The sequence below is a fragment of the Diabrotica undecimpunctata genome, chromosome 3 (genome assembly GCF_040954645.1).
Source record: "Diabrotica undecimpunctata isolate CICGRU chromosome 3, icDiaUnde3, whole genome shotgun sequence".
In the NCBI taxonomy this organism is placed as follows: Eukaryota; Metazoa; Arthropoda; class Insecta; order Coleoptera; family Chrysomelidae; genus Diabrotica; species Diabrotica undecimpunctata.
The window spans coordinates 137,013,058-137,039,896 of NC_092805.1; the positions used below are offsets into that span (position 1 = coordinate 137,013,058).

Here is a 26,839-nt window from a genome sequence, read left to right on the forward strand (position 1 = left end):
TGGGTTTATTATGCAGGCTAGTTTATTATTTACACAAGGGATTATCTAAAATTATACGCGAAACTAACAACATTAAAATTACTAGATTATGTGATAGTTCAGTCGAAATCTGTAATCGCTTAGGTTGGTTATAGTGAGTCAAGCCATCTATTTTTTTTATAAAAATCTCAGGAAGGTTGTTCCCATCAGGTTCCTATTTTTTAACCTTTTATCCCGAATATCTGAGAAAATATCATATCTAGGATAAAAAGGAATAGCAGTAAAATTGTTCACAATTAAACTAGCTATAAAAAAGGGCACGAGGCACTTAAGGAGTGACGACAGCGAATACTTCTTATAGCAAGTTATTACTATACTTGGATGAAATTTAATGTATGCTTATTACTGAATTGTATTATCTTTTATAATAAAAAATTTCTTTAATTTAATTTCTTTAAAATTTCAAAAATCTTAATTTTTTTCAATTTTGTTTCATCATTTTAGTAATTTTCAAAATTTGTTAAATATAATATAGAATTTGTTCGTCATTTACATTTTCATTATTTTCTTGTATTTATGTTTAATTACTTCATTTTGGTTATCATTATATTTCATTATACTGGATTTACAAAAAAAAACAAAAAACCGAGGAGTACGGTGCGTTGGTTTTTAATTTATTTTATTTTACTTTATTTTATTTTATTCGAGTTGATTCGATTCAATTCGAGTCGATTCGATTTTATTTAATTTTATTTCAATTTATTTAATTTTATTTAATTGTATTTAATTCTATATGATTTTAATTAATTTTATTTAAAATATTATATTTCATTTTTATATATAAGTGTATATGCATGTGTATTATCTATATTACTGTATACAGCAAGGTTACTGCACGCGTCTCGATTTTTTCGATGCACGCTAAATATGATTTCGGGCTCGTGCACAAACATCATAAGGAGCGCTTAGAAGTATTCACTTCAAAAACTGCTTGCTTGATTAGCAAAAAAATCTAATGCGTCACAATGAAGATCCGTAAAACATGTTATAAAAATATCGTTTTGGAAAACGTTATTTTTATTTTTAGAAAATTTTTTTTTCGATTTTGTATTTCTCCGCGCTGGATTTTTTACTAAATAGCAGCGCAAGTACCTTTTGATAGGAAATTTAATTACAAATAATTTTACTTTTATTCCTTTTTGTAGAGCATATGATACTTTTCGAGATACTTCATCTCCTTTTTCGTTCTCTTCTATTTTATTTTTCGTTCACCAACTTTTCTATTTTCGATCTTGCTGCTGCTCTTCTCTAGAAATCCATCTCTGCAGCTATAGTTATTTTTTCTGTCTTAACTTTGATCTGCCATACTTCACTTCCATATGTTATTATACTCGTGATATTCGAGTTATAGATCCTTTTTTTATTTTCTTTTAAAATGATCTGGTCCCAAAGGATACTATTAAGTATGTAGATGGCTTGTCTGCCCTCCGTATTTCTTTCTTTTTTGGCCTTGTCGAGTGTTCCATCTTTAGTTATCTGTGGGGCTCGGTACTTACATTCTGGACAACATTCAATTTCCCCTCCATCTTCCAATATTACGTTTTCGTCGTCTCCTCATATACACATTTTTGTCTTCCCTATGTTGACTTTCAGACCCCATTTTCGATACTCTTCTTTCCGAGATGAAATGCTGAAATGTAGAGGTCTGCAAGTTTGTTTTTTGTTCTAAAAGTTTCCTAAATTGTCACAACTTTTTTAACTCGAGTATATTAATGTGTATTCAGGTTATAAACAACTTTCCGGAGATATTTCTAGAAAAATCTTCGATCAAACTCACTAAAACCAACCTTAAATAGACCCCGAATGGGCTCTATTTTATTAAATCTAATTATATAACCCATATATAATAAGGTAAATGTCTGCTCCACCGGAAGCTACATTATAACGATGTGATGAAGGTTTCTATATATTTTAAGAGATATTACTCAAACTAAACGTGATACTTATGTTAGAAATTTATTTATAAATTATTTATAAATCTTCTTAATTTCTGTTAGAAAAACATACAACAATGATATTTTTGTATGTTTTTAACCTAAATATATCAGCAGCAAGTATGATTAGACAGGGCGAAAAACTCGGGTTCGTTCGGAAAAATATTTCCATGAGATTTTTTTGCATATTAACTTTCATGAGATACCCCAGACGAAACATTGTTCAAATTTTTTTGAACAAATTGTAGCCATGAAAAATCCATTTTTCGGCCGGGACAATTTTTTTTTTGAAGTTTTTGTATCATTCTGAACAAAATCAAGGTTTCATGTAATTTTTCTGTAAACTTGATCGTTTTCGAGTTATAAACAATTGAAAACTGAAAAAGGCGCAAAATTATGATTTTCAAGGCTCAAAAACAGAAGTTAAAAAAAAGATGTTACAATAGGCGGTATAGTAGACTAGCGCGAAGCTTTATACTATTTTTTCTATATTTTTAAAATTGAATAAAGTAATTTTATTATTTATTTATTATTTATATTAAATTATATTTATATTTATATATTATATTATATTTAAATAATTCAATGAATTATTATGTTTGATCCTAACGCCACCTGTTGACGTATTAACAAAGCATACGTTGTTTACTTCTGACAGACTTGTCATATTCAAACGAAATATTAAATTAGAATAAAATATAAATAAATATCATTTAATAGTAAAGTTAATTATTATATAAACTAAATAATGTTTAAAAATAATAATCGTATTTATCTAAACTTATTTTTAAACGAGAAGTGTGTTAAAAATTTGAAGAGATGATTCAATATTGTTATTAATCGGATGACGTTTATGACTTTTAAATTTTGACAATCGTTGCGAATCGAATCTTTTCTTGACAAATATTCTTTTAATTTTTACTTCTCATTTAATGTCTGTATTTTGTTAGTTATTTTTTATGCAGTTTTTAATGTAAACCTGCTTAGAACAAATATATGATGACTAGAAACGAATTGATCGAGAGTAGTGAATCGATCTGAAGAACTGCTATTTTATGACGCTACCCGTGACGACGCCATGACGCTAGTTCCATGACGCTCACGCCAGCATTTTACTATAGAGAAAAAAGTATTCCAACGCAAGTATAGAAGCTTCGCTTCAAAAATATTATTTTTGAATTCACCAAGGACCTAAATTCACGTTCAAACCAGGTTCTATCATTCCCCGATAAGTCTTTGCGGCTTATTTAATTTTAAAACAATGTTTTTTAATTATTAATGAAGCGCTTATGACAAGACGGGCGCTCAGGATGCAGCGTGTTTAAATAAGAGAGAGAAGCAAGATCTATAATACAAATTTTTACTGGTTCAAATTCGCATTGTACAATGAGCACCCGGCCTGCCATACGCGAGTCATTAACAATTAAAAAACAATGTTTTGAAATAAAATAAGCCCAGAGTTTTCATCGGAAACTGATAGAAGAAGGTTTGAACTTGAATTTAGGTACTTGATGATTTCAAAAATAATATTTTCTAGTTGTGTTTTTGAGCCTTAAAAATCGTCGTTTTGGGTTTTTTTAAGTTTTAAATTATTTATAACTCGAAAACGATCAATTTTAGAGAAAACTTACAACAGGCCTTTTTTGTTCATAATGATTCAAAAAACCTAAAAAAATTATCCGGGTCGAAAAAATTTATTGTTACAATTTGTTTAAAACAATTTTTGCCTGGGCGACCTCTTGAACCTTATTTTGGATGTCTCGGGAAAGTGATTATGCAAAAAAATCTCATGGGAATATTTTTTGGAACGAACCCGAGCTTTTTGCCTTGTCTGGATTGATCTTACATCGAACGAAGTTCCAAAATTATTGTGATTAAGACCAAGCAGTCGATTAGTTCGGATATCAATAGCAGGAAGCATGGTTACAAAAGAGCAGTATGGCATCTATCTCTCACTGACTGGATTCACCCGCGAATTCCATTTCAAAGCCGCAGATCCCTTTTGGATTTTATTGCAAACTACTCACTTCAGTGAGCTTCAAGTTTGTCAGCTCATTGAACCATCGAGGGGGCTGGTTTCATATATTTCATTACAATACACTTTGCACTTTGAAGATCCAAAACAGCAGATAAGCAACTTCGAATACTTCGCATTGCAGCACTGGTAAGATAAAAAGCAAATTGGAGTATCATTACCACGATTCTGAGTTTAGAATTAGACAACCCCAAATATTCGATAGTTTTACTTGATATTTAAAACTATACTCGGTTAATATATGTTGACAAATTGACTCATATGACTACAAATTATAAACTGCAACAGTTTTCATAGGTATTGGTTAAATTTGGCTGAAATTAAAATAAAAGAAGCGACAATGAAATAAAATAAATAAATGAGTTTGCACAACAAATAAATCTCTTTTCACATACCTTCTGGAACTGATTCGTCTATAAGGACATGTTTGCTATTTAAAATCGGCTCAGCTACTCCGAATTCAGCAGGGCTCGGAGGAGGAGTCCCGGCATGTGGATCGCTTATCTTCGGAGTTGAATGCAGTTGGTTCAATTGCTGGGTGATCTCTTCTATGGCTTCGTTCTGTATTTTTACAGGTGTCGTCGGTTCTATTGGTTCGGAAGATTCGTTCGCAGGAGGCGCTTTGTTAATAGCGTTATGATTTTCAATATGCACTAAAAGATAAATAAACTGTTAATTTAAACATTTTTTATATAGTGAATAACTATGTCGAAACATATAATAAAAAACCTTGGATAAGGTTTAAATAAATTGAATCTTAATATCTTCTTTATATTGAAATTTTATCAATTAGTGGCGTAGGTACCAAATGTATTACATTCACTACTTTTTAATCGTTTTTTTACCTTATTCATGTGTACTTTAAGATGTCGGATTATAAGATTGATCCATAATGATACCCTACATGTAGTGAAGGGGCAGTTGTAGAGCAAATATTAAAATACATAGTATCAAAGCATCCACAGTGTGTAAATATTGAATCAAGCGCCTCATCAGTCACTGTAGGCGCAAAATTTCGGGCCAATGCTTTTTAAATGCATTCATTTTTTTCGAATCCTGAGAAAACTAATAAGTATTTTGGAAAAATTTAAACGCAGAATGAAAGAATACATTATTACTGGGGGCCGAAAATCCCTGAAAACTTCTATAATGTTTATTTTAGTAAGTTGCAGGGGTGAAAACAAAGAGAAAATTAAGTGTGATTTTTAATTTTAAATATATTTTTCAAAAATATAAATAATAAAAATAAATAAAAATAATAATATAAATAAAAAAATTTTCAAAAATATTTATTAGTTTTCTCAGGATTCGAAAAAAAATGAATGCATTTAAAAAGCATTGGCCCGATTTTTTGCGCCTACGCCCTTAAGCCTTAATTAAGTTCGTAATGAAAATCGACCCAATTTCGTAGAAAATACAGAAAGACATTCAAGCCAAAGCCAAATGGATTTATCTATAGAAAACAAGGAATCTTAAACATCAAGATAAAATCAAAGAACATCAAAATCAAAGAGCTGATTAAATATACATCTGAAAGATTTCGGATATTACATCAAATGTTTTAAAAAGCCATCAACGACGAACAACTACCTGAAGAGTGGACAAATGCTTACATTACATCAATATTTAAAATAGGAGACCCACGAAAATGTGAAAATTACAGGGGAATAAGCATAATCTCATCAATGGATCGAGTGTATGGCAAAGGACTTAAACTAGAAGAAGATATCTGTGGTAAAATTGGCGAAGACCAAGCAGGGTTTACGGCAGGGCGGTCCTGTATTGATCAAATATACCCGGTCCAACAAGTAATCGAAAAGAAAATGGCAAAAAATGGGATAATCTACTATGCATTTATAGATTTAAAGAAAGTATATGACTCAGAAACAAGATCCAGGTTGTGGAACGCTATGGAGGGTCTAAATATACCCCAACATTTGATAAGAGCAGTGAAAAACATGTATAGAAGTAATATAGTAAAAGTAATAATGGGGACGAAATTTTCCAACAGATTTAAGATAACAAAGGGGTTGCTACAGGCCTGCTCCAAATAGTCAATTCTTTTGTTTAACATATTTTTTGACCAGATCCCTAAACCTTGGAAAAGGAAATATGAAGAAATGGGGGGTCCGAGTCTTTGCAAACGACGAAATTAAAAGGACCATGGGAGTAATTAAGAATGAGCTAGAATATATAGAAGAAAAGACTAAATTGGTATACGCACGTCAGAAGAACAGATATGAATAGGTGGATATGCAAAATAACAGATTGGAGTCCCATGGGGAGCAGAAAAAGAGACAGACCAGGAGCTCCTGGAGGGATAAAGTAGACGGGGCTATGGAAAGACCATACTTACAGGGCGAAGAATGACAGGACAAGATATTAAGGGAATAGAAAGAAATAACTCAGGTGTTCACGGGATTCACACCTGTACGAGACTGCTTAAGGGGAGACTGATGTATGTCTGTACACTGCAAAGATTATGTGGTGCATACTGGGTTTAAACTCTTTAGTTCGGCGAGAGAAAGACCAAGGTACTAGATGGACATCGGCGACAGAATCACTCTGGAGTCCGTGGAGAAAGTCGAGAACCTTGTGAGTAAGTAATAGTAATGAAAGAAAGGCAGCGGAGGTGGAGTACTTCTAAATGGGTGGAAGTTTTTAGTGGATAGAAAATTCCCATTATTATTAGGCAAGGATAAAAATATTTTTCCTCTCCCGTGATAAAAACAATAAAAAATGAATAGTAGCCAATCAATCTATCCAAGTAAGATAACCAAGTTAGTAGCCTTACCGATCTATATATTAGGGTCTAATAAGCTAAACAGAATATACCAACAGCAAAGTTTTTCAAATATACATTATAAAAATATACACAGGGATCGTTTTTTGTACTTCGAAGGTCAATAAGTGAAACAAATGAAAAATATTCCAGCTTATGCTGTTTATATATTGTACTTTTTCTTGCATATACATTTTTTTAATTTTAAAGTCAAATTTCAAACACGACCTTAGTAACTAAATAGTGTTTAAATCATTTTAGAGATTATTTTTATTAACATTAACTCTTATTTTCAAATTAGGTTTAATAATGAAATATATAAAATACTTACCTCTTTTTTTTACTTTTTCACTTTTATCTAGTTCATCTTGACTGTTTTGGAAAGACTTGTCTACATGTGCATCTCGTCTAAGAGAGGCATCCCGAGAAGGTCCTAATTCTTCTTTCAGATTTTCAAAACCAGATTGGTCGAGGTGGATCTTCGCTAAGGCTTTCTCCATATCATCAGTTACTAATTCGACGTTGCATATGCATTTGTTTACAATATCTTGCCGTCCTATTTTGTTTAGAGCTTGTTCCAGTTTATTGCCTTTAAAAAAAGAATTATTAGATAACATATTAATGTTACAAAAATGTCTGAAAATATATATTTCACAATAGTTAAGAATAAGTCCTTGTCCTAAATATAGTTAGGAAAAAATATAAAGAGTTGTTAAAGCATCTGTGCATTCGGTTCTTTTGTGTGGTGCAGAAACGTGGACTTGAAAATTAGCTGGGGAGATGAACATACATTAGGAAGTTAAACTGTGGACGTTTAGAGGCTAACTTATAAATTTCATGGATACAACACATATCAAATGAAGGAGTTCTTATGAAAATGGGCAAATATGTATCGATACTCAAAAACGACAGACGCACAAGACAAGGCGTGAATATAATTGTGAAATCCATACAGTTTTTATGTAATTTCGACAAGATCGACTGGACCTAATAATCGAGCTGATAGAAACCTATTATGAAACATATACAGGGTGAGTCATAACTATTGGGACATAGACTAAGGACAGGTTATTTGGACCAAAATATGGATATTGGGCCAAATATGTCTCAATAAAATGTTGCTGAGGAAAAAGATACAATAACACCTTGTATCTTTTTCTTGTTAATTTTTGTTTTTCGTTTTTTGCTAATAGTTTCCCTGTATATTTATAAATTGCTATCAAAATTGGCACAGAGGCATAATTATTAATATTATTTTTGATGTGACAGTGTAGTGTAATGTTGCATTTTTTAAAAGTAATCATTACTTTTTTTGATTGAAATGCCTCGTCATAATCATTTTACTAATGAAGAAATGCGAGATATGATTTGCGCATACGCACAAGAAAATTTTTGCGGTCGCTCGGCAGCCAGAAGGTATGGAATGTTATACACAAACAGATTGCAACCAAATCACAAAACTTTTGCAAGATTATATCGTAGTTTAGGTGAAACTGGGTCATTTCACACTAAAAATCGGGGTGGTCGACCGAAACAAATCACACCTAATCAAGAAGATGAACTTTTGGTTCGAGTAGATGAAAATCCTGAAATAAGTTCACGACATCTATCAGCAGCAACAGGAGTAAGTCAGTCGTCTATTGTTAGAATTCTAAAAAAAGAGAACCTCCATCCTTATCACTTCACTCCTGTTCAAAATTTACTTCCAACAGATCTTCAGATCTTCCACGACGGTTACAGTTTTGCCAACGTATTCTGAATAAACATCGCAATGACAGACACTTTATTAAGAATATTATGTTCACCAACGAAGCAACTTTTACCAGACGAGGGGTTTTTAATTGGCGAAATAGTCATTATTGGGAAGAAGAAAACCCGCATACTATTAAAGCTAGACATTTTCAATATGAGTTTAAATTGAATATTTGGTGTGGCATTATAGGCGACCAACTACTAGGGCCTTATGTTCTTCCTCCGACTTTAAATGGAGATTCTTATTTATTCTTTTTGGAAAATACTCTTAGTGATATTTTAGATGATCTGTCACTGGATGTAAGAAGAAAAATGTGGTTTATGCAGGATGGAGCGCCACCTCATTTTTCATTAGCTGTTAGAAATCATCTTAATGACGTATTTCCTCAACGATGGATTGGCAGAGGCAGTGATTTTCAATGGCCTCCAAGAAGTCCTGAGTACAACCCGCAAGATTTTTATTTTTGGGGACATATGAAGTCCTTAGTTTATGCCAATGAAATTAATACACGAGACGAACTTTGGCGATACATTCAAAATGCAGCTAATTTTATAAGGGGACAGAATAATATTTTTTTATCGTCCGAAAATCCTTTATAAAAAGAATTAGAAAAGGCATAGAAATCGGAGGAGACCATGTAGAACATTTGGTTTGAGTTTTTGTGAGTTCTTTTAAGTTAAAGTGTTTTTAGTTTTGATTTATCGTCAAAACGGAAACCTTACGTTAGTTGCAACTTTGTTTATTAGTTTGGTATTTGATAGTGGAATTGTAAATAAAATACTATTTCTTGTCTAAGATTATGCCTCTGTGCCAATTTTGATAGCAATTTATAAATATACAGGGAAACTATTAGCAAAAAACGAAAAACAAAAATTAACTTTAACACCCTGTATCTTTTTTCTCAGCAACATTTTATTAAGGCATATTTGGCCCACTAGCCATATTTTGGTCCAAATAACCTGTCCTTAGTCTGTCCCAATAGTTATGACTCACCCTGTATACATGATGACATACACAAAAAATTCAATAAATTCAAAGTTTGTGGGATAATACAGAGAAATCTGCAAAATAAATTTAGGCAAAGGAACAAAACTAAGATCTATAAAACCAGCTAGTATTGATATACAGAAGTGAAAATCGGTCAATAATAAAAAAGTAAAATCAGCGTTTAGTCAGTATTCTCTGAAAACGAGGATATGAGAGAAGAATCCAGATTTTTACAGTTCAAATTATAAATGTCATACCTGTAGCTTTGTTAGCCTTCTGTCTTAACCACAACCTAAACATAATCATAGCTTGCTGAGGATGGTTCTCAGGATATTCTTCTTTAATGAGGTCAATATCAGATGGTGGAATATCCAGTTCCAGAGCTAGTTTCTCCCAATCGTCGTCCAACAAATTACAAATATCTGTTAACCGGAAATCTGCTCTATGAATGGTATCTGGTTTACCTATACACAACAAAAAAGAACACAAAATATATAACACTTTTTTTTATTATAAACTTCGTATGTTCCATTATAAAGTAGATGTAAATCTTTTATATATTCGTAAGGTAACGAAATTCGTCTAAAAGACAAATATGATAAGTAAATAATTGTATAAAAGCCTTGTTAGTAGCATACTAGCGGACCAACTCGACATCTAGTTTTTTAAATGAAATTTAATTAATAGATTTGCTCTATCTTGACGTTTTATGCGCGTTTCGGGTAACTTCCGGTGTCGGATCGCAACCGGAAGTACATATTTAGATTCGTCTCGACGAGACCTTTCGATCCATATATACATTGTGAGGTCTAAAACTTAAAGTAAATTTTAACTTCCGGTCATCTCAAAACCGGAAGTGAATTTTTGTACCAAAAGTATATCTTGACAATCTCATACGTAATACTAATAATATTCCGAAAAAATATTTTAATTATCTAATATGGTTTTTGAGTAAAGTGGTGGACAAGAAAAGGGCTTAGCGTTTTAGTATATAAGACTATCCTACTATTTGATTCGGTCTATTTTTTATTACGATTGTCAGTATTTTTTCACTATATTGAGGATATCTATGTTTCTGCAGTGTTTGCAGTTTATGGCGTCTAACTTTTTAAACATAATACTGCTTTTGACCATTCTTTTCGATATGTTTTCTTTTCTCCACATATTTTTATTATTATGTCAATTACTTACTTATTCCTCCATGTAAAAGATAGCTGTGATCTTTGTCCAAAGAAAGTAGGTCCGATTGCGAATCTCTACTTGGGATAACATCTTTTGGTAGGACAAGGTTTAGAGTGCACAATGGAGTTTGATTGGGTTCTCCTCTGGCAACTTTAGCGTCGCTCATAAATATAATGCGTCCAGTTGATTCCTCGTCCTAAAATGAGTTTTGTGTAAAGAATTTGTATTTAAAAACCAAAATAAATGTTATTACCTGATCCCTAAGTCTTACTGTGAACGCCAAACGGTTTTCTCTGAAAGCTTTGAAACCTAATTTTGGTTGATCACCGGATTGTAGTACTGGTACTATATTTCCACCAAATTCCATAAATACATCTTTACCTTCAAGAACCTAAAACAAATTGTAACATTATAATAAAATTGCCCAAGAGTTGGTTTTACTATTAATCTGTAAGGAATATTTGCTTTCTTATGTATTCGCTAGTGTTGTTGAATATGAGCCTATATTTTTCAATCCGGTACTAAGATACTCGGTACTAAGATATTTAATATAATCAAATTATGCGTCTGTAGCAAAATTCAAAAAAAAATATTGTAATGCTGACACACATAATTCATTATCTTTCATTGCTGCTCCCACGGCTCCGTAGTAAAAATAAAAATACCAAAAAAAAGCAAGTCAGCATCTAAAATAGAAATATACTTACCTCGATGTCTCTACTCTTTGCTATTTCAGTAAAGTTCTCTTGATGTTCGAGAGTTTTATCTTCTTTATCATCTGTCATGCAGAATACTCTCACTCTTGCTTCAACTGGTGAAACTCTCTTGGCAAAAACTACGAATTTTGCCATAAATGGAACATGCATTGCCTAAAACAAAGAATTATGTTTTAATTGATTATCAAAAAATAAAAGTAAAGCTTATATAGTGCATAATCTGATCTGATAAAGAAGTATGATGTTAGAAAACTGAAATATCCCGATGTTCAAATGAAGATGAGTGAAAACCTCAATACAAAGGTGCTACAACGCAGAAATGCAGGAACTATAGAAGAAGGTCAGACCATCATACAAGAAACAGTAAGAGAAATAAAAGTACAAACCGGAAGAAAGTTACAGAGAAACGGAAATCGTGGATGACCGATGAAATACTTGAACCTATGGATCAGAGAAAAAAACAAAGAAAATCTCCAAGAATATAAGAGAATACATACCATCGTCAAAAGAAAGATAAGAGAAGACAAAGTGAAAAAAAAAATAGAACAATGTCAAGAAATAAAGTAGTATCAGAGTCGATATGATAGCTTTAATGTCCATCGAAAGGTGAAGGAAATAGCTGGAAAGTTCTGAAAACGCAACAGCGGAAAAATATCAGATGATGAAGGTAATTTAGAAATAAGCAAAGAAGATAAAAAGAAAGTATGGGAAGAATACTTGGAGAAACTTTTCCACGACCTTAGGACAATACAAGAATCCACCATTGAAAAAGATTCAGGTCCCGAAATCCTACCAGAAGAAATAACGGCAGCCATCAGACAAATGAAGGATGGAAAGGCACCGGGACTTGATGAAATTCCTGCAGAACTGCTGAAGCTATTAGACGTAGAATAAATAAAAATAATAACTGAAATATTTAATGAAATATATAAGGCAGGAAAAATACCAGTACGGTGGCTCAAATTGGAGTTCGTACCATTGACAAAAAACCAGGAGCAAAAGTTTGTGAAGACTATAGGACCAAAGTCTAATGAGCCATCTGCTGAAGCTGTATATAAAAGTCATCCACAAAAGAATTTACACAATGCGAGGAACAAATTGCGCCCAATCAATTTGGATTTCTGAACGCCGTTGGTACAAGAAAAGCTTTATTTAGCGTGCATGTATTGTTTGAGAATTGTAGAGATGTCAGCTGTGATGTATTTGCATGCCTGAATGACTACAAGAAGGATTTCGATAGAGTCAGGCATGAAAAAATGATGAAAGTGCTGAAAAGAACATTGATTGGCGGAAGAGACCTAAAAATAATAGCTAACCTGTATTGGAATCAATCAGCAGTGCTCCGAATAGATGGAGAATATACAGATCCAGTCAAAATCTTAAGGGGAATGAGAGAAGAAGAGAATATAATGCAGGTCAGATAATGCAAATGAGCATTTGCAATATTTGTGCTCCCATTACAATTTACCTAACAAACTAACGATTTAAGACATACCACTTCTTCTGAGTCTTCTTTTAATATCCAATAAAAACGATTGTAGCAATGTTATCATAATACGTTAAATCATTTTCTAATTCGGACGGGGGTTTTGTTGGATTTTAAGTTGGCTTCAACTTGGTTAATTTTTACAAGCAAATTCTGGTTTTTACTTTAAAAATTACTATAAAATTTTAAACTTTTTTTATTCATCTAAACTTATTTTTAAAGCAAGTTTAGCGAATATATCTGTAGTGTATGCAAATATTCTCAATGTTTAATTATCCATTGTATGTAAGTTACACATAAAAAACGGGATGTGGCACTACGGGAGTAACCGAGGAGGGAAAACATAGTTTTCTTATCGTCTACGCAAGGAGCGATGGTTTTTAATTTAATTCTATTCAATTCAATTAGATTCAGTTCGATTCGATTTAATTCGATTCAATACGATTTGATTATTTTAATTTTATTTTAGTTTATTTTATTAAGAAGCACGGATCTGACTGCGCTTGCTACTCAAGTAGTCTGTGATAGCGTGATCTGTCATTACATTGTGTTTCATTGCGTTTCTTTTGTTTTTCACTACGGGAGTAACCGAGGAGGGAAAACATAGTTTTCTTATCGTCTACGCAAGGAGCGATGGTTTTTAATTTAATTCTATTCAATTCAATTAGATTCAGTTCGATTCGATTTAATTCGATTCAATACGATTTGATTATTTTAATTTTATTTTAGTTTATTTTATTAAGAAGCACGGATCTGACTGCGCTTGCTACTCAAGTAGTCTGTGATAGCGTGATCTGTCATTACATTGTGTTTCATTGCGTTTCTTTTGTTTTTTATTTTTTCACACCTCTGCGCGAAACCTATACTTCCAAAAAGGGACATATATAATTAATCTATGAAGGCTGGTACTGTACGGTGCATGACTTTAATCCTTTAATTTACAATGGAGTATAGGGCATCTGTGAATACTCTCTATGCCTGACAATCCTTTGTCATTACTTTCACCCTCATCCATAGAATTTTTCCTTTGTTTCTACATTCTGCGGCTTTAGAAAGCGACAAAGGGCAAATAACATCTGTAAAATTCAAGTTTTTTAAGTCATTCCGTATTCCCTATTATGTATCTAACACAACAATAAACACGATACGCGAAAATATTCAACCGTGACGAACATCCCGTTCAAGCTCAATTGAATAAAAGAACATTCACTTATATAATGCATCCCTAGTGTAGACAATAATAATTATTTTAAAAATATTGAAAACCTTGGAACCAATAGTATGGTTTCTATATCCAGCCTGCTCTTTTATGACTCCGTTGACTCTGTTCCATTGTTCTCTGTAAAAATAATTCGTGAAAATGTTTTATTTAAAACTGTTAGTTGCCTCTATCAGTTGCTGCCTTTAGTCACATGTCTTTTCTAACAGATTGATCACTAGTCCTTTACTACTTACGGTGAGGTAATGTCAATATCCGCAATATCTCTAGCATAAGCATTTTAAAAATCATTTTCCTTAACACTTTCATCTTCCTATCTTTTAATTTACTCTGTGGTTGATGTCAGGAACTCCCTTGCTTGTTTCTAGGGGGGAGGATTCCTGGCAATACTTCCTTAAGAACTATAATGATTTTGCATAATTTTTTTGGTGCCTCTTCTGATTTTGGGATTGTCCATCTATCCAATCTCTTTTCCTTCTCTATACGTAACATTATACCACCTGCATATTACTACATTGTACTTCTTCTGGAATTCTCTCTTAAGCTCCCTGGTCCCACATTCCATTCGTTTTCCATCCATTCATTTTTCCCGTCATTTTTGGGACTAAAATTTTCTTTCGCCGTCTTTCTTATGATCTCTATGATGTTTATCTATCCTTCATCCACACTGTCTCTGAGAATTTATAGTTTTTGTAAGGGGTCAAATCTCTTTAGAAACGTAATCTGGAGGGATCTTTTTCCCTATCAATCTGGAACGTAGCAACGTTATACTAACTACTATGTGACTTTGTTTTCACTTACCTATTATTAAATAGTATAAAAGGTTGGTCTGACTTATAAAAATATGTCGAATAAAGATAGAAATAAAAACACTTAAACATTAAGAGCAAAGTAAACAGAAACAAATTTCGTACACTTTAAAATCTATGCTAGGCGATGATATAAAATAAATAAAAGAGGACTAATATAAGTATGGCAAAAGTTGATGCTAACATCTTGCTTATTACAAATTAATAAGTAATTTATTTAACGATTTTATTTTCCAAATAGACATAAATATTTATCCACTTGAAGGGCATGTTAAAAAATTAAGAGTTTTAAAATACCTGATTATAAAGTTCCGTCGCCATTCTGGCAGCATCCGCCACATTTCTGCAGTCCATCAGCCAAAATCTTGCAGATACAGTAGTTGTGAATGACACACAATCTTTAACGAACGTAAGAGGTGTAGATCCTGTGACATCTTCCCACACAGCTTTATTTTGACCCCCTGTTCAAACGAATAACATTAACAAAAACTGAAATTCAATTAATATCTACTATAATAAATAGTTTGTGTAGTTGATAAATAAAAAGAATCGATTAAGACATATTACGAAAAATGTCATTTTTATATAGAATTAGTGTGTTTACAAATATTAATGTAATTATGCATACATATCGACAATATGCTAATAATGATGAGCAATATCAAAATAATAGATTATTTAACTGAATAAAAATATCATTAAATATACAAGAGTGCAAAATAATCGCTTAAAATTATTTTGCGAAAGTACGTCTGTTGTTTCAATCTAAACAGTGTAAATTGAAAAATATTTAGTGTACAATCATTAACCTCATTATTGTTTTTGTACTGTAGTTTTGTTTTTTGGTGAATCGGATGACTTATTAAAAATAAATAATGCAACACGTAGGGAGGGGGTCAGAATTGGACTCATTGAAATCGAGCACCGACTTACGCGTTCTGTTAACATCGTACGCATCAATTTCTATAGCAACCCACTAATACATCAGTCACTTGAGTTCGAAACTACATTACAAATGGATACCATATCCGTTAAAGCAGCTCAAGCAGTAGCATTATTGGGAGAAGAACTGAGCCAGATGGTCGTGGCAAATCGACTAAATTTAAGCCAATCTGCTGTGTTCCGAGTGTATCGTCGGTACCAAGATACTGGTGATTATATCCGCCGACAAGGAGGAGGCCGTAAACGAATAACAACGGTGGGAGATGATCGAGTTTTTGTATCGAAATCACAGAGAAATCGACATTTGCCTGGTGCTAATCTTAAAGGAGAGCTTAGAGAGGTCCGAGGTGTGGTTACCAGCATTTGGACAGTCAGAAGGAGACTGAAGGCGCATCAAAAAGGACAGCTACGGGTCCCAAGCTAACTGCAGCACAGAAGCAAAGGCGATTACAATTTGCTCGCGAACATCTGGATTGGAAGTGGAGGTATTATTCTCCGATGAAAGTAGAATCTGCCTAAATAGCAACGACAAGAGGTGTCGAGTCTATAGAAAGCCAGCGATTTGCTCAATGTTGTATACAAGAAATTGTGTCATATGAAGGCGGTTCTTGTATGTTTTGTACAGATATTTCGATGGATGGGAAAACCGCGTTGAATTTCGTGCCTGGTGGAGGAGGTTTAACGGTGGATCGTCACATCAGAGACACGTTGGAGAAACATGTAGTTCTATACGCGGGATTTATTGGTGATGCCTTTATTTTAATGCACGATAATGCACCATGTCATACCGCACGAGTCACCACCACCTATCTGACTGAGATCGGTATACCTACAATAAATTGGCCTGCGTGAAGTCCGGACATAAATACAATAGAGCATGTTTGGGATGAGCTTAAACAAAGGGTTCGGGATAGAAATCATGCACCAAGGACAATAATGGAATTGATGATGAATGGAAAGCAATGCCTCAAGAATTTATTAGAAAAGTCATCCATCCATGTGAAATCGATTGGAATGTTTAAATAGGAGTAGGAGTGGTAATATCAAATACTGAAAAATAAAGAAATTCATTTTGTAATTGATGATTTCTCTGTTTATAACGTCTTCTTGCGTTAGTTCCAATAATGAATATTTAGGAAACTCTATTCGTATTGCATATTGATCTTATAATGCGTCTCCCAAATAATGCAATAATGCATTACATCTTGTTATTTTCATACTTCTGACATTAAAACAGAAGGTGTTATCTAAAATATCTGTTTTCAGTCAATTTTTTTGCACTCAAGTGTATATAAAAACATATATAAATTTGATATATCTTAGCAATACAATCTAAATATGCTTGCTTCATCTTCTTTCGATATAACAAAAACCAATCCTACTGCACAATGTAGTAGGTAGATATTAATATTATTGTGAAATATTGACCGTTAAAGATTTAAACCACAATTAGGATTACATTCAAGGTTTCAACCATGAACATAACAATATTAACTGAATGAAAACATAAATTGTTTGACAAGAGGTATTACCAGTAAAGAAATATGCCAAGGTAATTTGCCAGGATTGCTTTTGGATTAAGTGTTCGCTAATTTTAAAAACGTAATTTTTCTCAAAATCCTTAATCTCCGGATCTAATCGGTCAATTTTAATAAACCCTGATGCATTTTGTTTATTTTCGTTTTCTCTATGATATTTTACCACAATTTGAGAAAAAAAAAACAATAATAAAATTTTTGTGAGTGACAAAAGTCGAAAATAAGATCAATTTTTGAACAATAACTCCAAATGTCCGCCATTTTGTTTTCTTTAAGAATTTCCAATTTTTATGGTAAATTATCACTTCTTTCACTTCTTTTTTAAAACCCTTCTCGAATTTTATATTTCAGATTTACTGTTATATCGAGAAATAACGAAAGGCAGAATTTACAAAACAGTCATCAGACCAATAATGACATACGCGGCAGAAACAAGGCCTGACACAGAGAGGACAAAAAGGATGTTAGAAACATCAGAGATGAAAACACTTGATGGTAAGACACTATGGGACAGAGCTAGAAGTACAGATATAAGACGTAGATGCAAGGTGGAGAACATCAAGAACTGGGTAAGAAATAGAAGAGTAGAATGGAACGATCATATAAGCCGAATGACAACAACAACAAATATAGTAGTAAAGACGGCAAGACATGGTTTCCCAATCGGAAGACGATCAGTAGGAAGACCACGAAAACGATGGAACGACAACTTACTGGAGGCACATTGAAAAACAGACAAAGTCATGTCTATATAAAAAGAAGAAGAAGATTTACTGTTCCTGAGATTAACGATGTACCATAGAATTGTAATTTTAGGACGAAAAATTTTTGGCGCCTTCTTTGAAATACACGAAAAATGAAAAAAAAAACATTTTTTTTTGTAATCTTCAAAAGTTGAATGAGAATATAAAAGAAGTTTAATTGCCATATATAATAAAAAAAATACAAAAAAATGTTGAACATGTGTTTTTTAGCATTCTAGGCGATAATAGTACCTTAATATGCTGCGCCATCCAAAATATCGGCGAAAATCATTTAAACCAAGATTTAAAAAACTATTCGTCGAACAGCGCCACCTTGTGCCTATTTAAACAACATATTATGAATAAATATTATCCAGAAAATAAATTAGCTTTCCAGCTTTAAAAGGACGTAAGTTATAAATTTTTTGAAAAATGATCGATTTTAGTAGCTATTTCGATTTTTCTCTGCGAAAAATTCACCGATAAGGTTTTATAAAAAAAAACTTTGTTTTTTGATTCTCTATAATACATACATAGGCAGTATTGCGATTAAATTATTATTACATTAAGATTTTTTACTCTAAATGGAAGAGTGATGATTGTTTTTAGATTTTTTCATATAGAATTCGGGAAAAGCTAATTTGTGTACCCATTTTGGTTTTTTATTTTTATGAATCACTTTATAAAAAGCTCTACAGGTTGGTATAATAGTTATCCTTATTTTTCTTGCAAAACATTGTTTTTATACATGATTTAAAAGTTATATCGCTTTTAATTTTTCATTTAATGTCCCAGGTTTGTATGTATTCTACATACAACCTCAAAATTAGTCAACTTCTTAAGATGCGTACTGTAACACCACATTTTGAAGGCTTCGTACTTTTTTAAAGAAGTTTCAGAAAGCGTCGATGAAGACAAATGTGCTCTAAATACTCTATCGCCGTTAAAAATAATACATCCTGGCACTGTAGGGATACAACCTAACGTGTAGCGCTTCAAATATAGTTTAAACATAAAAAAGAAAGACCTATCACTACTGCCTGGTCAGAAGTCACCAGAATTCAATAGATACAACTGTTGTGAAAAATTATCTAGTTCTGAATACAAATAAGGTAGAATCAAGAAACTTGAAAGTATTTAATGGGTTTCTTATTGTAAATACCTTTAAAATATATCGTAGACTTACGAGTATACATATCTCAATAGTTGCGACATTTTTCATAACATGTATATACTACTTCGACATAAAATAGAATCAAAGGTGAGTAAAAAATCAGAAATAAAATAAAAATTAAAATATAAACGAAATCAAGGACTCATACAATAATATATCAGTTTATGAAGTAGTCGTGTTAGTGTTTTTTTTATTTTTTGCACTATATTTTATGTATTATTTATTTATAATTTACTAGCTTACTGCTGCTCATATGTTTACACACTGAAAGAAGTTATATTTTAATAAATACGATGCGATTGATACTTTTTTTTGGTTATTTAATATCTATGTTTGGGTCTATGGTTATACCTTTTATAATTTTTCGTTTTAAATGATAAGCACAGTTTGTTAAACTTTTGGACGCTAGGTCAACGAAAGCATATGATCAATTTTAGATAAAGCTTGAATAATAGAAGAAATAGAATACGCTCAGAGCGACGAACATTTGTAGAACAGTCCAGTACTCCATAAAATTAGCGGAATACTATACTGAGCTGGTTTGAAAAGATGTTATGTAGTAAATAAACTTGTCATTTTAATATACATATATTAGTTAAACAAATTCAGAGTAACTATGGATTGAAGATACATACAAAGAAGGAAGCAAGATCGAAAAAGAAAAACGATTCCACAGCCGCATTGATTTCTCATTCCAACCTTACATCCTGGTATAGCAAATGCCAAATATGGAAGGTCCCGTGAAATCCGTCATTTGAGGGATCTACGAAACAACATGTTTTGATCGGAAAGGTTAGTTTCGTTGATATTCGTGTAATGGCTTATGTGCGAGGTGTTGGATACTGTGAAATGTTAGTTATTTTTACCTGATATACAGACAAACTTGTACCCACCACTGTTTCATTGGCACGATTGACTTAACCAATTCTGCCAAAAGGGACCTTTTTAAATATGCCCAACGACACATCACCATAATTGGCTTTTGCTGTACATTTACCCCTAGAGTCATGGAGATGAGATCGTATCGAGAAGATTAAGAGTAACAAACACGAAATTCTGCTAATAACAGAAAGTGTAACCACGATATTTAAGAGCACAATAAAACAGGCTTTGTAGTCACCCTTTTGTTCCACATTATATCTACTACGTATTTCATGAATATGCGGTGTCTACTGCATACGGTCCTGATATTGTCTTAACGAATGATACGGAAAGCTACATATCGCTCGTATTTCCCGAGAATATCTACAAGAATAGTAAACTCAAGTTAACTCAGTAGTCAGCGCTGATCCTAAAGTTAAATCTCATTGTTCACATGTCAAATATGTTTGAAGTATGCGTTTGCTTACGAAAGTAAGTCCCACTCAGATCCTTCACATAATCAGGACCAAATTAATGACATTAAACAAATTCGAATCGAACTCGGACTACAGGTCACCAAGAAAACAAGAACTAAAGAAGACAAAATAAGCAACTAATCTAAGCATCTAATGAAAGAAAAGAGACAACTACTAGCAGAAAACAATACCAGAACCAATCATTGAGAAGAAAAGTGTTTAAACAGGAACGACAACTTGGTAAGATCAAAAACAAAAGTCGGGGATATCACAAGAAAAATTGCCAAATCCAAATGGAGCTTCGCAGGCCACACTGCTACACAAAAAAATCAATAAAACTCTACAGTGCAATATTGGAAACCCTACAAAGGTAGAAGACCAAGAGTAAGACCACACATGAGACGGCCAGACGACATAAAAATAATAGCCGGACAAATTGGAAGTATGTTGCTCAGGATAGAGATCGATGAAAGGATTTGGGACACTTCTATGTCCAAAAATGGACGATAGAAGGCTAAGAAGAAGATTACGTTTGCAATACCGGCTGCACCATATATGATCCAGCAGCTTACAGATATTCCCTCAGTGTACCGCACCAATTATTTTTGAAGGAGGCCACACATTATTCAGTTATATATAATTTTTTTCTTATATCTCTGTAAAGACATTTTGTATAGTTTATAACCTTTTCATCTTTAATTTATATTTTTTAATTGAATTTTTAACTTTAGGTGCTAACTGGACGTTATTAACGATAACACTAGGGGGAGGGTTATTAAAAATTGGTTTAGCTGAAGTATATGTCGATTAAAATTACTTGAATGTATTTGCCTACCATTTAGCACCTCAAAAAAGTTATATACCTCCACAAAAAAAGCGTTCAGTAACTTCTAACGAGCCCTGTAGAATAGCCCGAAAAACATAGATACCTAATATATGAAAAGAACAGTTTTCAAAGCTACCTAAGAACAAATGCACGCATGCAATGATAGAAGAGTTGGAAGAGAAATAGACAAAACAAAATATAGCATAAGTAAAAGATGAGATGTGGGATTTTCGAAGGATGTTGAAGATCTCTTGGACAGAGCACGTGACCAACAACGAGGTGCGGAGAAGAATGGGGACTGAGAGAGAAGTCCTAAATATTGTAAAAACCAGAAAAACGAGTTATCTATGATATATTTTCAGAGGAGAAAAATAAAACTTCCTACGACTGATAATAGAAGGGAAAGTGGAAGGAAGAGGGGGTCCAGGAAGAAGAAAATGCTCCTGGCTGAAAAATGTAAGAGACCGAAGAGGCATGGACACACATTCGATTATAAGAACAGCCCAAGATAGAGAGCAATTGGCTGTAGCTATGGCCAACATTAAGAATAAGAAAGATGAGAAGGATTAATGGTAGCCAAACAAGACTTGATGGGAGCTGATTAAGTAGGACGTGTTTGTAAAGGGAATTAATATTGTTGTGACCCAAGGTACAAGGTTATGAAGAAATGTTTTTACGAAAGTTGACCTCGCATATAAAGGTAAAAATAATAATGAAAATGTCAGCAAAAACAGCACCAAATTAGTAACGAGAAAAATAATGAATAAACGTTAGTTAATTTTAGGTTTTTAAGAGTACAAATTTTGTTAGGTAGTACATTGTCAACCACAGTATCAATATGCTATTATTAACAGAACTTAATCAATACTTCTCACAGATATTAAAAAATATGTAGCAGTAATATTTTCGCTAGTAATTCATCAATAATCACATTTGTATTGTAAATACATACGAACGATTAATCTAATTTAAAATTAGATGACACAATCCTAAATTTTATAATAAAAGTATTCTAAACAACGAACAAGCATACTTCAATGACATAACATATACGGAACTAAATTTACCTGATTTAGTTCCTATTGAAGCATGAATACGAAAATAATAGTTTGCAACAGTAAAGACAACACTGATAACGGTTAACTAAGTACATTATATCGGGGACAACCAAAAATGACGTATTTGCTCATAAATTTTCATGATTAATATGGAATTGTGTCAAAAAGTTTATGTATGTAATATATTACATGTTGTGTACCAAATTAGCGTTTCTATTGTAGTTACACTTGACAATCAACGCTATTTGGGGAGAGCTTTATGTATCAAGATTGTATCGTTTGCATTACCAACGTCAAGTTAATAGTAGTTGTTAATTAGGTTTAATTTAAAAAATTGTTGTTAGTATATAAGTTTGAACCCAGAGCTCAATAGGTCCCGGATGTAGTGGCGACACTAGCCACTATGATTTATATGATTTAGAAAGTAGGTTCAATTGCCATCTGTGAAAAGTTAAGCTTACTCAGACAGTCATTAGAGTAGAAGATTACAGAACCAAATAGATTATCTTATTAGACTATTGATTTTAAATATTAAAGATTATGAAATAGTTGCCGATGTGAAGTCATCTAAATTGTGTGGAAAGAATTCTCTACTCACAATCCTTTAAATAATATTAAGGATGTAAAAACTTAAACCGGCGTTAATATAAACTCAAATCATAATTTACTCTACTTCAAAATATAAATTAAACTAAAGAAATAAACAAATCCAACTAAGCCTAGTAAGACATACCTCGATCCCCTTAGAAACCACATATATCACAGCAGATAAACAGAGAAATACACAAAATAAAGAGTATACCAAACGAAATCAGAATCATCAACGAATGTTGGTACGACATACAAAACTCAATTTTAGAAGAAGTAAGAGAGTCTCTGATAACTCCTAAAATATTGGCAGAAAATCCTAGACCTGATGGAAGTTAATAATAAGTCAACAGACTCATTAAAAAACTAAACAAGCCAAAGAAATTTGGCTAGAAAAATTCATGCAAAGAAATAAAAGAACTCAAAAAAAAACACGACAGTTTCAACCTCCACAAGAAACTTAGAATATACTTTCGGGATTAGAAAACTGAAAAATGCTAACTTACATACTTAAAAAAGCAGACGGAAAAAAGTTGTGCACACGAAAAACAGTACAAAGAATGGGAAAGATACATCTTTGACGATGCTTCTCGAGAAAATGCTACACATATACATACTACGTGTGACAATCAGATAGACACAGGTGTAAGTATAATAAAATCAGAAGTCAGAAAAAAATACAGAAGACAAAAGTAATAAAGCACCTGGACCAGGTCAAATCCCTGCTGCGCTACCTAAATTTTTGGACGAGGTAAATATAACGTAGTTAACCACTTTCTTTAATACAATTTACAACGAATGAAAAATACCACATGATTGATTGGAGTCACTGTTTATAACATTACCAAAGAAAAGCAGACCTACCAAGTGCAGAGATTTTACACTTATCAGTTTCATGAGCCACACCCTTTTACGAATTATACAAAATCGAATATTCCTTCTATACGAAAGTAGAAGTAATAAAAAGCAATTTGGATTTAGAAATGATCTAGGAACTATAGAGGCACTATTTTGTAAGCGTAGAAAATTCTTGTATAAAAAAGTTGCGAGTTCCGAGAGAACGTTTATGTTTGTTTCATCGACTCTGAGAAAGTATTTGAGCAAGTTCAACTCAAACTTATATTACAATCAAGTAGCCTCTATCCAAATTGAAGATAGTGGTACTGAAAAACTACTCATCAAACGTTGATTACGACAGGGTTATGCTTACTAGAGACCAAGTCTTAACACATCGATAACGGGGATTAAAAAACTTAAATTAAAAAACCATCAGTAGCAAAAAACCAGTATGGAAAAAATACGATTCTTTTAATTATTCATTTATTTCATTATTGAACGAACTACAAAAAATAATCCATATATACCATTTTTCAAAGTAAAAACGTTGCACGTCACAATTTATATAAGTGACGTCACTTATATTTAAAATTTCCAGAACGTCAACCTTAAGAGTTCAAATTTTCCTAACACAGCTAATATTACGAAACCCATACGGAACTGCTCGATCTTTCATAGGCGTCAACATGGTATAATAATCAGAAATCATTATATTGGGAATTTTAGAATTATATTGATTAAATAACCAACATTTGTTATTATTAATAATATAAATTTTATGAAATAACTCTTTAAGTCTAATATTCCACAAAATAGTAATTTTAATTAAACAGATTAGACAATTGTACGCAACTGATACTGGAATACCTCAAATTTTAGTGACAGTTCCGCGTGTGGCAAAATTGTTTAAAGTGTTCCCGCTTTTTTAGAGCAAAAATTTTATTTATGTCTTGATTTCTTACATAATTTGATCATAATATATTATATATTAAAAAATTGTATTTATAAATACATACTAAATTTAGATTAATGGCTTTAATAACTAATTATTGTTGTGCATTGTGATTGTTCTATGCAAAACAATTAAATAGTCTATAGCAAGCTGATAAGCTTTCATATATGATAGATTATTTTGAACAAGAAATAATGGCGGGACGTTTTTACTATTAAAGCCCTAAAAGAGGTAAGTTTAAAATTAAGAATAGGTATATAATTTTGTATTAAAATGTTTTCTTATGTATTTTAGTGTGTTGCAGTAGTTTTAAAACTAAGTGTATTTACTGTTAATATAACAGTTTGACAAATAGTTGACATTTTAAAAATTCCTCACTTACTAACTATTCTGATATTTTGGCAACGCTGTGGGGTTCTGATGTCGTAAATCTTGTGCAATGACGTGCAACCATTTTTATATGAAAAATTCTATATGTTGGTAAATATAGTTTAATCCAACAATTTATTTTGTCTTTTTTGGTATGTCCATTATTTACATCTAACATGCTGAGAATGTGAAATTTAAGCATCTAGGGAAAAGTGCAAGACTTAATTATCATTTAAAAATTATATAGGTAGCTAAGTTAGTTAAATATTTCTTTATGTAGGTACACATACTTTAATTAATTGACTAAATTTAATAATCTCTAAGAAACTATTCTAGTGTGATTACTAATGCATCAAAGTGAAAGTGAAATGATAAATCCGGGAAACTATTTGAAGGAAATCTTGAATCTATCAATCATTTATAGACGAATAAATAGGAATAGCATATATTTTATTAAAATACTGAGTGGGGAAATATAAAACTGGCAAAGTTAATAATAAAGGTGTATTGTAGTATGAGAATGTTATAAATATACTATTATAACCAGTAAAATAATGTATTTTCGTAACCGAAAACTATGTAACTAAGCTTTTGTTGTTAAAGCTGGAAAATATTTAGAAAGCAGATTAAAGGAAGAAGGCAAAAGTGGACAACAGAAATATTTGAAACAATTGAAATATATAAAAATAACGGAAATGACAGAAAAATAGAAATATAGTATTTGCCATAATGTGTATAAATGGAAAACTGGAAGAACGATACATTTAATAATCACTTCTTCTTTCTTCTTCTTCCTCTTTATAAGCATTTATGCTTGTTCATTAGCGGATTAACACCTGTATGGAAGGTTATCACTACATCTTTTGCACGGTCGTCCGATACTTCTTCTGCCGATTGGTGACTTATCTCTAGCTGTTTTGACACGAGTCTCCTCCATTCTGCTTATGTGGTTATTCCATTCTTTTTTTCTATTTTGTGTTGATTCATTTATACACTGTACGTTACATTTTTTTCTAACGTCTTCACGTCTCTTTCGATTTTTCAGCATATTTCCTGTAATTCTTCTCAGTACTCTCATCTCTGCCGTTTCCAGTAGCCTTTGCGTTGTGGCTGTGTCGAGTCTTTTTCTGAGGCATATGTCATTATTAGTCTTACACTGGCTTTATAAATTCTTAACTTCATCTCAGTGTTAATGTGTCTGTTTCGCCGTATAGAGTTATTAAAGCATCCTGCAAGTCTATTTGCTTTTTGTACTTGATCCCTCACTTCTTTGTCCAGGTCTCCATAGCTAGACAGTTTAATTCCCAGGTATTTTATTTCCATTACTTGTTCAATACTGATGCCATCAATTTCTATGTTACATTTGGTCAGTCTTTGCAGACTATCTTCATCTTGGGCTATCAACATTGCATCGTGTGCGTAATAGAGTATTTTGATTTCTTTGTTTTCCATTCTGTATCCTCTTCCCTTGTTAACGCTTTTGATGATTTCATCCATGATCAAATTGAAGAGCATGGGACTCAATGAATGAAA

General features: G+C 32.3%; 1 protein-coding gene across 6 annotated transcripts in view; it reads right to left on the reverse strand.

Annotated features, from left to right (window-relative positions):
• The window catches only part of LOC140437468 (uncharacterized), a 389,771-nt gene that overhangs the window by 31,160 nt on the left and 331,772 nt on the right, over positions 1–26,839 (reverse strand). For all 6 annotated transcript variants that reach the window (XR_011950379.1, XM_072527015.1, XM_072527014.1 and 3 more), the window contains 7 exons: positions 15,240–15,403; positions 11,420–11,581; positions 10,966–11,103; positions 10,722–10,908; positions 9,788–9,994; positions 7,122–7,379; positions 4,404–4,661 (listed from right to left, as the gene is read on the reverse strand). Coding sequence is in view for 5 of the 6 variants with exons in the window: in XM_072527015.1 (XP_072383116.1) it covers positions 4,404–4,661; positions 7,122–7,379; positions 9,788–9,994; positions 10,722–10,908; positions 10,966–11,103; positions 11,420–11,581; positions 15,240–15,403 (1,374 nt within the window). In the remaining variant the exon portion in view is untranslated. The remainder of the gene's footprint in view (positions 1–4,403; positions 4,662–7,121; positions 7,380–9,787; positions 9,995–10,721; positions 10,909–10,965; positions 11,104–11,419; positions 11,582–15,239; positions 15,404–26,839) is intronic.